The sequence below is a fragment of the Excalfactoria chinensis genome, chromosome 4 (genome assembly GCF_039878825.1).
Source record: "Excalfactoria chinensis isolate bCotChi1 chromosome 4, bCotChi1.hap2, whole genome shotgun sequence".
Classification (NCBI taxonomy): domain Eukaryota; kingdom Metazoa; phylum Chordata; class Aves; order Galliformes; family Phasianidae; genus Excalfactoria; species Excalfactoria chinensis.
Window position 1 is genome coordinate 2,448,733 of NC_092828.1, and position 16,552 is coordinate 2,465,284.

At 50.4% G+C, this 16,552-nt stretch overlaps 2 protein-coding genes across 2 annotated transcripts; both read left to right on the forward strand.

Annotated features, from left to right (window-relative positions):
• The first annotated feature begins 990 nt into the window (after nucleotides 1-990).
• FASTKD5 (FAST kinase domains 5) lies at nucleotides 991-7,426 on the forward strand. Its single transcript, XM_072336165.1, has 2 exons — nucleotides 991-1,115; nucleotides 4,715-7,426. Exon 2 carries the CDS (start codon nucleotides 4,753-4,755, stop codon nucleotides 7,204-7,206), a length of 2,454 nt encoding a protein of 817 aa, XP_072192266.1. The 5' UTR covers nucleotides 991-1,115; nucleotides 4,715-4,752; the 3' UTR covers nucleotides 7,207-7,426.
• On the forward strand, nucleotides 1,042-15,853 carry UBOX5 (U-box domain containing 5). The gene is made up of 5 exons (XM_072336166.1): nucleotides 1,042-1,115; nucleotides 9,601-9,697; nucleotides 10,605-11,784; nucleotides 13,647-13,808; nucleotides 14,993-15,853. Exons 2-5 carry the CDS (start codon nucleotides 9,644-9,646, stop codon nucleotides 15,199-15,201), a joined length of 1,605 nt encoding a protein of 534 aa, XP_072192267.1. The 5' UTR covers nucleotides 1,042-1,115; nucleotides 9,601-9,643; the 3' UTR covers nucleotides 15,202-15,853.
• The last annotated feature ends 699 nt before the right edge of the window (nucleotides 15,854-16,552 follow it).

Genomic DNA, 16,552 nt, shown 5'->3' on the forward strand with positions numbered 1-16,552 from the left:
GGACATGGTTTAATGGGCACGGCGGTGATGTGTTGATGGTTGGCCTGGATGATCTTAGTGCTCATTTCCAACTTTAATGATTTTATGATTCATTTGAAGTCTAACCTTGGTCTATGGCCCAGTCTAGATGGGCACCTTCCACAGCCGATTGAGCAACACTTCTCATAGACATGATGTCTCTCAGCCCCACAGATGGATCCAGTCCCCTACATGTGGGCAGCTGATTCACTTCCAAATCAATGAATTCCTCCCATATCAAGCTCCCGTGATCACATTCAAGGCTGACCCAAAACCACAAGGAGGACAGGCATTACTGAGTCTAGGTCATTACTAGTCATTACTTGAGTCACACCTGAGGGACTTCGAGGTGGGGGGACACAATAGGGATGACAAGACCCAGATGGAGATGTCAGCCATGGCCCTGGTGCCTCAACCAGCCCAAGCACTGTGCACCCAACATGAGCTAATTCTACTCCATTGCCATGCCAAGATCTCACCTATCTCCTTACACAGGCGGGTCATCAGTTGGACCTGCTGATCCTAGAAGCCTTTTCCAGTATTCCAGTGATTCTACGACTCCATGTGAGCTATCAGCAGGTCCCTCATAGGCTGATGGTCTTTTGGCTGCATTAGGAAGTATCAATGATTGCGATCCTCCTCTGCTCAGCATTGCTGGGGCCTACTTGGTCCCCACTACCAGACAGGCCTGGATGGGAGACAGATCCCAACACATGGCTGTGAAGCTGCAAAAGAGACAATGGTGTGTCTATGGGGGGAAGCTGAGAGAGGTGGAGCTGAGGAGGCTCAGAAGGATCCTATCCACGGCCATAAATCCCTGCAGGGAGGTGCAAGGCGTCGGACACAACCTGAGGCCCAGGAGCTTCAAGATGGCGGCACCCAGCTGAGGTACCGCCGGGCCCTCGTCACGTGACTCTAGAAACACACCACGTGACTCTGGTACGGCGCTCCTCCGCCGCCACCTGCCGGCACCGCGCGTCTCTCGCGCCGCCCTCTCGGCTCCCGTACGACCGGAAGTGCGTCATTATCAGGTGGCCGGAAGTGGCGGTGGGACTGGCGGGCGGTAGGGCCACAGCCGGCGGCGGCGCCGGGCCCCGGTGAGTGCGAGCGGGCCCAGGCCTCGGGATCAGCGTGGGGTGTGCGGGCCTCAGCCAGGAGCGGGATGGGGCTCGGGGTGAGGTGGGGTGTTCGGCTCCGCGGCCCTGATGCGGCCACGGCGGACCTCAGGCCTGAAGGCCTCCGGGGTTGGAAGGGGTGTGGGGGGACCTGCGGAGCGGGCCGGGGGTGCGGAGATGGAGAGCGAACCTCGTTGTGCCCTTGTGATAAAGGGAGTGGGGGCGAGGTGAGGTTTGTGCTGCTGGGAGCCGGTGGGACCCGAGGGAACGGCGTGGAGCTGCGTCAGAGGAGGGGGGTGACAGAAAGGGCTCAGCCCCAGTGGGCGTGGAACGGGCTGTGTCCGTTCTCATCCGAACAGATCTGATGTGTCAAAATAGAAAGGAAAGGGACCTATGATGTGATTTTCCCTTTTGCCCAGGCTGCCGTGCTATCAGGAGCATGTAGCTGTGAGCCTGGAGCACTCACAGGCTTTCCAGCGCTACAGTGAATCTGTTTGGGTACTTCCAAAGAACGTATCACAGGATCAAATGCGTTTCTATTCCCTTCTCACAGAGCTGGAAACCAGAAGCACGTGGCATCCCTCCAGGAATGTCGTTGTCCTGGTGTTCGGCTCCCTGTTGGTTGGGAACTCAGGCTGTAAACGAGGCACAAACAAACACAAAGATGTTTCCATCCCAAAGGATCTCCGCAATGAGAGTTCACAGCCTGCAGGGCTCGGCTCCAAGGCTTTGAGGCTTTTTGGAGATGAGTCACCGGGGAGAGAATTTTCTGGGTGGTTGCAGAGGTGGAGGGGAGTTTGGACACTGTTAAATGAGATGTAGTGGGAGAAAGAGAGGCTGATGACTGTAGGCAGCGAGAGGAGAGAGGAGAAATGAGCAGAGGTGTAGGTTGAGTTGGAAGTGCCGTAGAAATGTAGATCATAACAAGTCTGGGCACTCGAAGGTGGGCAAAAAGCCACGTGGATAGGCTTCTTTCCAAGGTGGTTGAAGTATCTTGACCCATCTTGCTTCATTCCTGCTTTGTTTTCTCCATGTCTGTTTTGCTGAATGTGGGATAGAAGAAGGAAAAAATACACTTACTGAATGTCTTCCTGAAGATGTCCCAGAGCTTAATGCTGAGCTGCGTGGATGATGTTCTCAGCTACATGCAACGTTAGCCTTTGGTGTGCAGACTCCATGACTTTGATTCTCTCTGTCTCTGAAGCGGGGCTGTCACTGCAGAGAGGGGGTGGTTTTGGTAACAGTGCAGTGCTGGATTTTGTAGGTGGCGTCGCTTTTCAACAGCAAATAGAACACGTTTTAAAGATGTGGCTGTCTTAGTACTGCTCGCCTGTCAGTAGTAGAAAACTGGATAGGAAATGTGCAAAGCGGAGTCAGACAAGAAAGTAGCCAGCAGAGATAGAAATTACATTTTAATCAGACATTTATATGCAATAAGCTGGAAAGCTTTGAAATCCAGTGCTTTCTTGCTGCTGCTCACAGCATTAGGAGTGGCGTCGCTCTGAGCTGGGATTTTAGTGCCCCAGTTCTGAGCGAGCTTCTTATTTCCCATGCTTACCAGGCAGTGGGATGGAAGGGACAGAATTTCTCCTGCCTGTCACAGTGTCACTTCTCATGCCAGAAGAGAATGTTTCCATTCTTCTCCCTGGCTTTTAACACAAGCTGGTGGAGAGGATCTCAGAGAACTAAACTGAGCCACTCTGCTGTCTGCTAGGGTAGATCCAAAGCTCTTGCCTGCCTGTCCTGCTCCTTTCTTCTCTGCAGACAGTAGTTGTGATGCTGCATATCTGCTAAGCCTTTTGCAAAGCAAATGTGTGTGTGCCCTTACCCTCAGTCTTCTCCCTCTCCCCACTGTTGTTCTTCCAGAGGCAGGATGTCACATGCTGTGCAGTGGCATCAAGGAAAGGAGAAGCTGAGGACTCAAGAGCTCATCCTTGTGCACTTCCAGCCTTTCCTATGTTCTTTTTATTTCTTCTCGGTTCTGTGTGGAGATGCTTGGACAAAAGCACAGCCACGTCAAGGCTACGCAGTTAGAGAACAGCCTTCAGAGAGCAGTAGGTTGCTTTTGCCCATTCCAGAGCACAGATGTGCTTCCTGCCTATTGCTGTTATTGCCTTTGCTACCATGCTCATGGCATGGAAGTGACAGCAGTGGCCAAACCCCCAAACAGGCAGCACTCTGCATCTGGCACTTACAAGGAGCAAAGGTTGCTGCTTAGACTCTCCCCAGCATCCCTCCCTCTTTTCTTACCCTCTTTCCCCACTTTATTCTCTCTGTGAGGAGCTGATGCTTCACCATCGTGCTAGAATAAATCCAATTCATGTTCAACCACATCCCACAGCAGCTTCTCTCCTACTCTACAAAACCAGTATTCATTACACCTCTTCCTCATTGTGCTGCTGTAGGTTTGGGTTTGCTTGCTCTCACAGGACATCTCAATCCACCTCTAACTCAAGGAGTGTCTGTGTTTAATTTATTTCCCCGGTGTTGGGAGAGCAGAAGCTAATGTGTTTTGCTGTTGCCATGTCTCTGCCAGGCTTTGGTTTTCCTGGATACTTGATGCCCTGTGATTCTAGCATGTGCCCTCCGTGCAGTGAGAGCACAAGCGATTTTAAAGGTGAAAACTCCTGCTGTGCTGCATCCTTGGTGTTGGACACACAAGATGGGATAAGGGTGTGTTACGCAGTGAGCTGACCCAGTGCTTTTTTTCAGTCTTGTCTGAATCATTGTAAACAGGCTCATTTGGCAGCTTGTGCGTGCTGGCAGCACAAAGCTTAACTCTCGACAGATGTCTCATCCTCGCCCTTTCTGCTGTAGCTGTTGTAGACAGGAGTTGGGAAGGCACCCCTTAACACTGGGAAAGGCTCCCGTGCCTGAAGAGTGAAGCTTTTATCCTTCCAGTTCTCACCTCAAAATGCAGCATCTTGTAATAATCTGTTTCTTCTTCCATGCTCTTCTCCCATGTTGTTTTGGGGCTGTTTCTCCTTCCTGCTGTGGGTTATGGGCAGCCTCCCTTCCATGAGCTGGTTTTGGAGGCTGTTTGCTCACAGCCTTCATGTGCTGACTCCAGGTGCTCTTGTGCAAGGAGCAGAGTGGCACCACAGATACTTCCACAGCTTCTTGAGTGGTGGTCGGTGCTCCGTGCTGTTAATTGAAGCAGCAGAATGCTCTGAATACACGCAGCTGCAGCCTTTAAGGACTTTGCTACAGAACTGTTTTCATTGTTGGAAGTGAAAGAAAAGCAGTGTGGGTTTCTTACAAAATGATAGAGAGATGAGGTTTTTTTTCTCCTCCGAAGTCTTACAGTCTCTGCTAGATTACTGGTAACTGCTGCATAGTGGGTGATACCTGCCTGCCAAGTACCACATCTCCAGGTGCATCGGGCCATCTGCGTGCTTGTCTTGAGCTGCCTTTGCATGATGTGATGCTCCATAGTGACGGCGTTACGGCCTTGCAGGGAAACAGCTGCTCTCACTAGGGGAAGCACTGCCACCACTTAACTTTCAGTAATGAGAAGGTTAGGTTAGAAAGCGCTTCGTGTTAGGTGGAAGCCACTCATTCTTCGTCTGCCCTTTTTTCAGTACCTGGAAGCAATTGTGACCCCAGTAAATTGTGATCCATGGCTACGGTGTTAATACGCCGAAGATTTCCAAGGCTGAGCAGGGTGACCACATTTTTGACTACTGCCAAATGCAAGGCTGAGAGCGGGAGCAACGACAGTAAGCAGAAGGAACAGAACCCAGAAGCACCCAACAGCAGACCCGAATCCACAGCCACAATCCACTTGGTGGATCCTTTGGACTACAGAGTATTGTATAATCCCTCTGCCTACGCCAAGAGCAGAGCTGCCTCCCAGCAGAGTGCTGCTAGGAGCTGCAGCCAGGCTTTCACTGATGATTCCACCAGCTCTGGTACCTCACAGGTTCAGCATACATTCACCGCCACCTCTGCTCAAGCTTTGCCACCTGTCAGAAATGCCCTACCAAAGCCCAAACTGCACCTCAAGCAGACCATACCAGCACGACTCTCTGCAGCACAAACCAAGAAGGAGGTGGCAGAAATAGAAAGAGCAGAGATGCATGACTCCAAGGAGGACCCTCGCGTGTTCCAGCAGGGGAGGCCTGAGTACAGATCTCTCAGCTATGATAAATTTGAGCCAATAGAGACTCTCCCTTCAGCAGAAGGTGATTCGATATTGCACAGCATACTCATATCCAAGGGCAGCCATAGCCCAGGAACTGTCAGTGATTATTTTTACAAGCTGAGTCGTTTGCCAGTAGAACAACATGCAGAGTTGATGACTGACTGCAGGTTTAAAACACTGTGTGGCTGTGCTATTGAGAATATCCAGTCGTTCAGCACTTCAGAGCTCATTGACATCTTAAAGGCCTGTGTTCGTTTGGTTGTTCCACCCACCCACCCTGTGCTGAATGCCTGTGAGAATGAATTCTGCCGGCGCGTGTGGGACATGAACCTGGACCAGCTGCTGCTGGTGGCAGATTGCTGGCGCTGCCTGGGTCGCAGCGTGCCTTCCTACCTGAGCATTTTATTCAGCTATGCCAACATGCATTGGAAAGAGCTCACTTTGCCCCAGTTTGTTCAGCTTGTTTATATCATCGGCGAAGGCCGCAAGTCACCTGCGGACTTGATGCAGAAGCTGGAAAGTGTGATTTTGAAGTACTTGGATTCCTGCACCTTGGAGGAGGTGGGTGCTATTTGCTTAGGGCTCTTCAAATCCGTCAGTGGGATCTCTGACCACGTCATGAGAAAGATTGCAGACAGAGTCTCCCTAGAGATGGAAGATATGGGCACTTACGCTTTAGTGAACGTGCTTAAAATGCTCCGCTACACTCGCATGGATCACCTGCCCCTCTTGAAGAAACTTGGGAAAGTTGTCCCTGCTCGAATTCCTACAACAAACATCCAGGGTATCATGCACATAACTCTTAGCTGTTCATCCCTACACTACTACGATGAAGGCATTTTGGCTGCTGTCGCCATGTCTTTGCCTTCCAAAGTGACCTACTGTCGCAGCAAGGATGCTGCCAAGTTCTTATGGTCATTTGGATGCCTGGACTACGAACCTCCAAACGAGGAAGAGTTTTACTCCAGCCTGATAGAGCAGATGCTTAGAAAACGCCATGAATTTGAGAAGTTTCCAGAGCATCTCCTTACTGGCTTGCTTGGCCTGGCATTTGTCAAACGCTTCCCAGAGGAGCTGATAGATTATGCTTTGAGGGATGAGTTTGTCCATAAAGTGAGAGGTAGTAAATATGAGCTTAGAAAGGACCTGTTTACCCTCGGTAAGAGCGTTGAAATTGAGTGCCCGGGTTACCAAGGCAGCCGTCTTTCACCTCAGCTTTATGAAGAGATGACTGAGATTGTTCTGAATTTTGCAGAGCAGGAAATCTTTGTCAGGCCTGAAATTGTGGAAGCCGTATCTCTTCTCAAGAGCATGTTAGGTGGCCCTGAGTATGTGAAGAACCACATGATTTTGCCTCACACCAGATCGAGTGACCTGGAGGTTCATTTGGCCATGGATGGGCATCCCATCCCTTTCAACTCAAGTGACACTGTTGCAGATAAGAAGCTCAAAGACATAGGAGTTAGTCTAACAGATGACCTAATGGCTCAGCTTATCAGAGGGAAATCTAACAACCAGTCCCCTGCAGAGGTGGAAACTGAAGCCGCAGCTCCTAGACAGGAGCAGAACAAAGCACCAGCACCATGTGCATCATTTTTGGGTGGACCCATTGTCACAGACACCAGGTTGCAAGTCACGACTCCATCAGGGAGCTGCCCTGGGGCCTCCCCTTCTCTTGTACCCCCCCAGCAGCCCCAAGGGGTGAGACTGGCCATTCAGGTGTCCAACCGCAACCACTACTGCTACTCGTCCAAGCGGCTCTTGGGGCTGCACTGCCTGAAGAGGCGGCAGCTGCGGCAGCTGGGCTACGTGGTGGTGGAACTTCCCTTCTGGGAATGGTTCCCCTTGCTTAAACGCACACGCTTGGAGAAACTGAGCTACCTCCATTACAAGGTGTTCAACCCAGTGCTGCTCAGCAGGGCTGGCTGACAGCCTGGGGTGTGCTTGCTTGGGGGGCTGCTGCAGCCTCCCTGGTACTGGTTAGGAATGATCTCTGAGTGCTGATCTAGATATTTTTGGTGCTTTATGTGCTGAATCTGCCTTGGCACGTTAGATAATTCTGCTCTGTTCATGATCATGTGTCCCGTGCGCTTTGTTGTTACATCGATCTGCAGATGCTGTCTTGACAAATAAAACCTACCTTCATATTAATTTGCTTCCATTATTACCATGTTTTCCCCCCGCCTCTATTCTTAGTGAAAGTTGATGGATTTGTTTGCTCTGAGAGCAGAACAATGTCTTGATGTTTAGGAAACAATTGGGATAGGTGCTAGGGATCGGTCCGTTTTCCCATATAAGCAGTGATAGGACAGGTGGTAATGGCCTCAAATTGTGCTCCAGAGGGTCAGGTTGGATATTAGGAGAAATTTCTTTCCTGAGAGAGTGGTCAGGCATTGGAATGGGCTGCGCAGGGAGCTGGTGGAGTCACTGTCCTAAGAAACATGGAGATGAGGCACTGAGGGACGTGGTCAGTGGGTATGGTGGGGGCGGGTTGGGGTCTTTGAGTCCTTTGTAATCTTCGAGCTGTTTGTTTCTCTGACTGATGCAGTTCTGTGAGCGTTATGCTTGAACAGCATTCATAAACTCAGAACCTCCTTGGTGTCACAGCTGCCTGGACTGTCACTGACTATTGTTTTAATTGGCAGAGGTTGATAGAAAAAGAACAACAGTTTAGGATGTGACCTCAGTAACAGCCTCAGGCCTGGAAGGGGCTTTCTTGTGTTGCGAGGTCACAATGTGACTGTTCTGAGTCACATCACTCGCCTGGCACCAGGCACAACGCCTGCAGGACCCCCGGGGATTTGGGACCCCCCCCCAAGGCAGGTTTTCAACAGCTACTTGTGAGGATGAGGTCTCAAAATGATGGGTTTGCAGCAGGGTAGGGGCGGAGGTGCCTCTCTGCTCGTTTTCATTTAAAGAAGGTATCACCATGGCTTGCCATGTGCAAATGCAACGGTCTGCTCTGTTGGAAGGGGATATGAGAAAGGGTTAAACCGACTTAGCAGGCAAGAGGTTCAAAATGAACCTCGGAGCAGTCACTTTGTCACACAGCAAGTCATCAGCCTTACTCCCATTAGATGTGAGTGCCAAAAGTCAAAGCAGCTCAAAAACCTATTTGAGAAAACTCCTCGCTGCCTCCCCTTGTAGAGATGGGGAACTTATCAGGATCAGAAAGGCAGGAAAGCGATACTGGATGGACATCAGTTCATGCTTGCCCAGCACCTTTGTTACTGCAGATCGCTGTCAGAAAGGATTCTGGGGTCGAAGAGGGGCTGATCCAAGTGAGGAGTCACCATCCCCTTAGGGGGACGCAGCAACCATGGTGATGTGACACCGAGGGATGTGGATCGGTCGGCGCAGTGGGGATGGGCTGGGGTTACACTTGGAGCTCTTTCCCAACATTACTTGTTTATTTGAACATGTTGAATATGCAGCTCAGCCTACAGTAGAGGAATAGGACTAAGTGGTCTGTAAGGTCCCTTCTTATCCAATCCAATCTATGCTTCTCTCTGTGATTCTGAGTTGTACCTCAGATACTGAACTAACAACAGCACTTGAGAACCATTAAAAGGCTGAGAACCATTAAAAGGCAGCTGGTCCTTGAAGGAAGCAGGAGGTTCCTGAGGTCGCCCAAGGCAGTGACATATTAAAACTGAGGTTAATGTAAGGTTTAAGCTCCTTCCTCGCAGATAATTTCATTCTTAGAAGGAGTTGGATGTAACCGATGCGAGTCACGTTCTTTCAATGAAGAAGATGGTACATTCACTTGAACGCTGTCAGAAGAATCATCTCAGTGTCCAGAATGCAGATAATCTCCCTTAGAGCTATTTAAACGCCCTCTACTCCCCTAGAGCTATTCATTAGGGGTTATTAATATTGGTGTTTCATCTTTGCCTGTACCCAAGACTTCCTGAGAGAGCCACATCTCCTTGTGGCAGCACTGGTTGCTCTTACCCTCATTGGGACCTTGGCATGCAGGTATGCCCTGCTATACTGTGGTCTGCTCAACTAGGGCTTCCAAACCTCCTGCAGTGAGCATTCAGGTCTAATCTAAACACCTACTTTAAGCATAGGTGAGAGGTTTTCAGTAAAAAGAGCCATTTTCCAGCTTTTGATGTTTCTCTGCGGGTTCACGACTTAATGTTTTTAACATGTTTTTCTTCCAGTTCCATCTCTCTGCGGTTAATGTTGGCCTCACCTCCCAGACTCGGATCTGAGCTGTATTTTAGGAGCTCCTGAGCTTGTAATTCACGCAGGTGCTGCAACACAAGATCCTTTTACAGATGACTGATGCTTTTTTGCCTTTTATTTCTTCTTTTAAAGCTGAATCCGATGCTCATGCACTGAGCTCTCTCCAACTGCAAAGATGGTAATAAACGTCTGTCTCCCACAGTTCAAGCCAAGGATTCACTGCAACAAGGTAAAACTGGAAACCAGGGTGCTTTGGGGAGCACCTTGATTTGCCCTTTCTGTGCTTTTATTAATCAACACCAACTGCTAGTTAGTGGTAGAACACTGCGTGGCCCTCTGTGAGCGCTCTGTTGTGACACACAGTAACTATTGGAGGAAGATGGCCTAATTTTGCAGGGTATCGTAACAAGGTGACGTTATGTGCTTACAGATGTGTGTGCTTTGACTCTAGATGTTCTTCCCTGCAATGTCACAGCTTTCCCCTTGCCTAGTAGACCGCGCATCACTTGACAACGTTTGTTGAATGATCTCTATTTATTAATATGAGGACTGACACAGAGCTTTCACAGTGTTGGGCAGGTTGACCCCAAGCAGGACATGACATTCTGCTAGCTGAGCCCAGAGGTTTTGCAGGGATCCTGGCTGATTCAGAGTACATTTTTACAGGGCACAATGAGCTGACATAACGTTTTGGTGCTGTTGAAACAGGGACAAGATATCAGGGGAACGTTCATTAGTATGAGAGTGGTGAGGTGCTGGAACAGCTGCCCAAAGAGGCTATGGATGCCCCATCCATCCCTGGAGGTGTTCAAGGCCAGGTTGGATGGGGCCCTAGGCAGCCTGGGCTGGTATTAAATGGGGAGGTTGGTGGCCCTGCATGCAGAGGGGGGTTGGAGCTTCGTGATCCTTGAGGTCCCATCCAACCCAAGCCATTCTATGATAACAGAGGGTGCAGAGAAGAGTGTGTAGGACCATGTGGTTGGGAGGAGGGCAGGAGTAGATCTACAGGGATCTCCTATCTTCTGTGTATAGAACCACAGCCACAGAGTCTCGCTTGTCATCTTAATTGCTTGTGAGATGAGTTTACTCTTTATTTTCATTCTTCAATTTAAATGTGGGTTTCTCTTGCAACGCAGATTTCTGCTGATGGTTATGAAGTGGAGAACCTGATCTCTGAAGACCTTGCCAGGAGGAATCGTGGTTTCCGCAGCGAATACTTTATCAAGCCACCAGTCCATGTCACTATCTCTTTCCCCTTCAACATTGAGATCTGCAGGATTAACATCGATATCTCATCCGGAGGATACCAAGCCTTCTCCGGGCTCGAAGTTTACACCTCTACCTCATGCAATAAAACCTCTTGGCAGAGCCCCGAGGCTCAGTTCTCAGGTCTGGCCGGTCAGCCTGTGTCGGACAAAGATGTTTTCACACTGGTAGGCAAAGCTGTCTTAAAAAATCAAAGCAAAGTGACATTTGGCCACAGAGGCTTCAAGCCAAGGCCTCCTTTCCTTCAGATGGAAAATGTCCTCTCCTACCCCGGCGCCGTGTCTCAAGACCTTTGGAACAAAGGGCCTTCCTCACTGAGCAACGTGTCGCACCTAAAAATCTGCATCACCCACGTGGCTGGAGGCGGCCTGCCTGGCATCAAGAGGTTGGAGGTGTGGGGACAGCCTGCCAAGTCGTGCCCACAGGAGGTGATTGAGGGCATCTTTCAGGTGGCCTCTCAGTGCGTCACCCAGGATGTTGGCACCCTCAAACCTGAGCTCTGGACGCCCATGGAGAGCGACTGCGTGCCCTTCAGCACCAATGACAGCGAGCAGCAGGCCCTCCGTAAGCTGGTGGACGTCGTCCAAGACATCCCTGAAGAGTTCCTGGATCCCATCACTCTGGAGATCATGACCTTCCCCATGCTCCTGCCCTCTGGGAAGGTGATTGACCAGAGCACCTTGGAAAAGTGCAACCGGAGTGAGGCGTCTTGGGGCAGGGTGCCCAGTGATCCTTTCACTGGGGTGGCCTTCAGCCAGCACTCACAGCCCCTACCTCACCCCACTCTCAAAGCCAGGATAGACCACTTCCTCTTACAGCACAGCATTCCTGGCACCAACCTGCTCGGTAGGGCTCACACCTCCGAAATGCTCATACCTTCCTCTGTAACGTCTTCTCTGAAAAGGAAGATGGACTCCATGGATCCGAGTTCTGTGCAGCCGCTTTATTTTTCTTCTACAAACTTACTTGTCACATCTACCTCAGAGAACAGTGCTAAAAAAATGAAAACTGACAGTGACTCGCATTTGATCCAGATGGACTGTTCTACAGGTACCTTGGCTCCATAAATCACTTGTGTTTCTTGAGTGTCTTGGCAGCCCAGGCCCAGCTTTCCAAGTCAAGAGGCTCCCATACAGATTCCCCTGCCGCCTCCAGAAGGTTTGGAGGCTGTTGTATCAATGTCACAGGAGTGGCTTCATCATCTCATTCACATCCCCTCTCCTCAGCCCAACCTGCTGTCACTGGCTGGTGGTTGCTCCCATTCTCACCTCTAGGCTTGTTGTTCTTCCTCTGTTATCTATGCAGTCTGTTTCACAGCCCTCTTTTTAGTTCAGGTTGCTTTGATTCCCTTTAGGGTTTCATTTCTCCTTGCTAAAAAGACAACCTTTTTCTCACAGTGCGCTGCCTTGATTTGAAGATGTCTCTTTTTATCATGCCTGATTTATTAGCATATATTGGATGCTTGAGGTTGCAAGAAAACATGCAGTAATGTGGAAAAATAAGTGCTTGGGGTTGATGGGGTGGGAAGACCCAATTGGGGTGGGGATTGAAGTGAGGAGTAAAGCAGAAATGGGGCGGCAGGCTGTGCTGATCCTGCTCCCCTTTTTCTGATCATTTGCTAGAATCCACATCAGTTTTTGCACGGCTGCTTTCTTCCTTGTTTGTGCAAGGATACTTCGAATGTGCTGGAGTTGCTGCGTGTTCTGTAGATACAACTGTCCTTTGTACAGCAACGCTTGCATCTTCTCTCTGGTACTGTCAAACACAGTTACTGCTGCAGGCAGGAGTCCCGTTGGTTGCTGTCTTATGTTTGTATGAGGCTGGAGGGAGCAGCAGGGCTGTGTTGCAGGCAGTCAGGTGTGTGCAGGATGGTGCACTGCAGGGCAGTTGCACGAGGGCCAACCCTCTGGGCAGGTGAGTTGAGTTTCCCTTTGAAGCAGTGGTCTGTAATGCACCAAACAATGGTCCATGGCTTCTGAAAGCTGCTATATCCTGTGGGTGTGCTGTGCTCCACCCCTCCATCTCCCAAAGCTGCTGAAGGGTAATGCTTCAAGAAAGCTGAAGTGGGCATTTGGCTTAAAACGAGTTTATTGAAGACTTGAAGTAATTCATTTTCATCAGTACCAGCAACAGCAGAGGCCGGAGTGTGTTTTCCTGCCCTGACCCATCATTCCATGCTGTAGGAAGTGGTGTGGATCGTTACAGGCTGGGTCCTGCTGCTCCCAGGGAGCAGTGCCTGTATGTGAACACGGGCACAGCCTCAGGGGATCGTTCTTTGTCAGCCTTGATTGTTGCAGTGAATGTGCGGCGGTAAGGCACGCAGGATCCCTGTGGGAGCTGGGTTTAGCAGGATTAGTGATGCAGACACCGTGCTCTTAATGCATAGTCTCAATTAACAGCAGGGCTTCGAGATTGCATCAGGCAAAACACTGTCGTGCCCCTCAGGAAGGATCCAGCCCCGTACCTTTGGCTTTATCCATTGATGAAGCTCTTGGCAGCCATGAGAAAATAGAGTTGTGCCTCCGATTTTATTAGCAGCCTCGGGGCTTCTGAGGATCGTTTCTGGGTTGTTTGTCTTTTGACCTCATTCAGGCTTTGAGATATAAGGAGGTGCCTGAACGTTGGTTGGCACTTGGGGACGCAGTTGAGTGGGTGGACATGGCGGCCATGGGTCGACAGATGGACTTCGTGGTCTTTTTGACTTGACGACATTGTTGTGTGAATCTGGAGGACTTTTCCTCTCAAGGCATCAAAGTTGAAGCATTACATCCCCGTCTCGACACCGCGGAGGGGAAGAGGCTTCTTGAGAAAACAAGTGGCAAAGCTCTGAGAGTTGTAACCCCAGTGTTTCTGTTGCGCACCAACAGCCTTTACCCAGCACTCACCTCTCATACTTGTGCTTCTTGTTGCAGATCTGCTCTCTCACGAACAAAAGCTGTCTGAAAGCCTGGACACCGCCTTGAACTCGGCACTCAGCTCTATGCCATCGTTCACAGCCAAGCTGATGAAGAGCCAGCAGCAGGTGCAGGGCGAGGGAGGCTGCAGCACTTCGTGGAACACGGGCACCATCCTTGGTGAGCAGCAAATGGGAGAGGAGAACAGGGACCAGGTTTATTGGGAGGGTTGTGCTGTTGCTCAGCATCTTTCCGTGCCTCTGTGGCCAATGAGCCACGGTTGTTCCCAGAGTCCCATCAGGTTTTAATGTATGTATACCAGTTGTGAAGTTAGATGTGTTGATCAATGGCACCACCATCCAAAAGGATCTCTTTGGGATTCAGAGAAGCTGTGTTGGAAGCCCTGGACCTTTAGATGTCCCTCCACAAGTTGATGTGCTCACTGTTGGCTGCTTCTTCCCCTTGGAGGAGGCTCTCGTGTCCCTGAGGCAAGGCTGGGATGGGCAGCTCCCAATGGCTGCCTGTCTTTCTGAATAGCTTTTGACTGTTTCACAGTGGCATTAAGCCATTAAGCTTTTTACTGTCCCCTTTTAAATTGCTGCTGTTGAAGAGTTGACTGAGTAGCCCTTTATAGGCAGCGTGTGACAGGAATGCAAGATGATGCCTAGAGTGTTTCACACGGGAAATCAGGGATTTTGCTTCAAGTGCTGGAAAAGAGGAAGGGAGGCCAATTCAATCTCAGTAAAAATGAATTGTCATCTGTTAAAAGCCTGATGGTGCAAAGGCTGATGTGATCCAGCCCCTCCTGAAGCCAGACCCTTCCCTTTTTTATCATAGAATCCTGATAGCAGCCTTTCAATATATACAGGGGGGGCTGTAAGAAACAAGGGGGCGGGTTCTTGAGCAGAATCTGTTAGGACAGGACACGAGGAAATGGTTTCAAACCGAAAGAGGGGAGATTTAGATTGGATATAAGGAAGAGGATTTTTATAGCACCGGCACAGGTTGCTCAGAGAGGTGCCCCAGCTCTGGAGGCATTCAGGGCAGGCAGGATGGGGCTGTGAGCACCTGATGGAGCTGTGGGTCTCATTACACGAGATGGGAGTTGGACCAGATGGCCTTGAAAGGTCCCTTCCAACACAAATGATTCTAAGCTTAAGGTTGGAGAAGACCACTAAGATCATCTTGTCCAATCCTTAACCCACCACCACCACCACCAGGCCCACCAAACTTAATGGTAGGCTTGGAGAAATGAGACTGTGGTCCTGAGCTATGGGCACCTCCAACACTCAGTGCTCAGCTCAGGGTGACACTTGTCCCACGTCCCGTCCCTGACCCCACTGCTTTTCCTCTTGCCTTTGCAGAGCACGGCAGGAGCAGCCAGACCCAGGGATGCACATCCTGTGGCAAAACCTTCTCATCTTACTTCAAAACAGAGCCCATCTACCAGCTTCCCTGCGGCCACCTCATGTGTCGCCCGTGCTTGGCTGAGGAGCAGAAGGCTCTGTCCATCCTGTGTGTGAGCTGCAAGAGGTCGGTGGCCACGCACGACATCAGGAGGGTCCACTTCTAGCAACACCTCGGGAGGAGAACAGGAGCTGCTGCTGTCCCATGTGTCTGTGTGGGTTGTGCGAGGACGACGGCCAAATGAGCATCGTGGAGAGGTCTCCTTGTGCTTACAGAGTATCTGGGGGGGGTTAGAGCATTGCACCAGAGCAAAAAGCGATCTTGAGGATAATAAAAGCCATAGCTTCTTTAACAAGGAACATGTATTTATACGGAACTGATTTCCAACTGTCGCACCCGCCCTCTTACCACCATCCCAGTGGCTCAGTGGTTAGCATAGGTGCCTTTTGGACAGCGAGTTTAGCTTCCCTGTGAGTTAAAACCATTTCAACATACGACGAGCAGCCATTCGGCCGTGGACCAGGAAACGTCCTCGTGGTTGGCAACGTGCAAACGACCCAACGTCTCCCCTCCCCACCCCACTCCCTTCGCTCATTGCTCATCCTTCCCCACTGCGGTAAGGCAGGAGAGGAGCAGCCAACGCCTGAGAGCTGGCAGAGCTCTCATCCTGCTCACGTGGACTCCTGTAGAAAAGTCATTGCATTACACAGAACGTCCCTCTCGGTTTCTGTCGTGTGACCGGACCGGCTCCCGTCTGGCTGATAGACATTTAAGCCTTAATAAAATTATGGTTAAAGTCAGTTTCTCTCTCTGACTCGTAATTGGCCTCGTTGTGTGCGTTAATGATGTCGTGTGGTGAACCTGTTGGCAGAGCGCTGAATAAATGGGGTTGGATAAAAGACCACATTGACACAAAAGGAAGAGCTTTAGCCCCGCAGCTTTCAGAGGCGTTGTGGCACAGCCTGGTGAGCTCTCACCGTTGGGGTTTGGGGACTGAAGCTCACATATCCCGCCCCGAGGAGTTCTGCTCTTCAGTGAGATGCTCGGAAAAAGGCCAGGAGGAAAATCACTCGGATGCTTTGTGTCTGCAGCACGTCCTGAATGCAGTGAGGGTGACAGCAGAGGGTTTTGTCACCTGCACCCCCCCCTGCTGCCACTTCATTGATAATTTCTCTCTGCAGAGCCAACATCTCTTACCGATGTTCTCTGCCACTTTCTCTGGGGTAATGAGCCTCCAGCTGAACCACCTACATGTAATACCTCTCTGTTCTCTCTTATAACAGGCGCTGCCGTGCTGAGCAGCCCATAAAGTTTGTGGCTTTCTGCTCTGAGCAAATAGCAGCCCCATCAAGCAATTGGAACACCACTTTGTGCCGGCGCTGAGCTGATCTTTCTCCTTGTCTGCACCAGTGGGCGTTTGTCATCCGTCTCCATTTGTAGCAAAATTAGAAGCCCCCTATCTTGAGATTTCCTCAAAGTCCCACCATTTGGAGGCCAGCAGAAACCTTGTTGGGTGT

Coding starts and splice junctions, on each gene's coding strand:
- FASTKD5 (XM_072336165.1), top strand. CDS start 4,753: ATGGCTACGGTGTTAATACGCCGAAGATTTCCAAGGCTGAGCAGGGTG.
- UBOX5 (XM_072336166.1), top strand. CDS start 9,644: ATGGTAATAAACGTCTGTCTCCCACAGTTCAAGCCAAGGATTCACTGC. Junction 9,698..10,604: donor CAAGGATTCACTGCAACAAG/GTAAAACTGGAA, acceptor CTTGCAACGCAG/ATTTCTGCTGATGGTTATGA. Junction 11,785..13,646: donor CCAGATGGACTGTTCTACAG/GTACCTTGGCTC, acceptor TTCTTGTTGCAG/ATCTGCTCTCTCACGAACAA.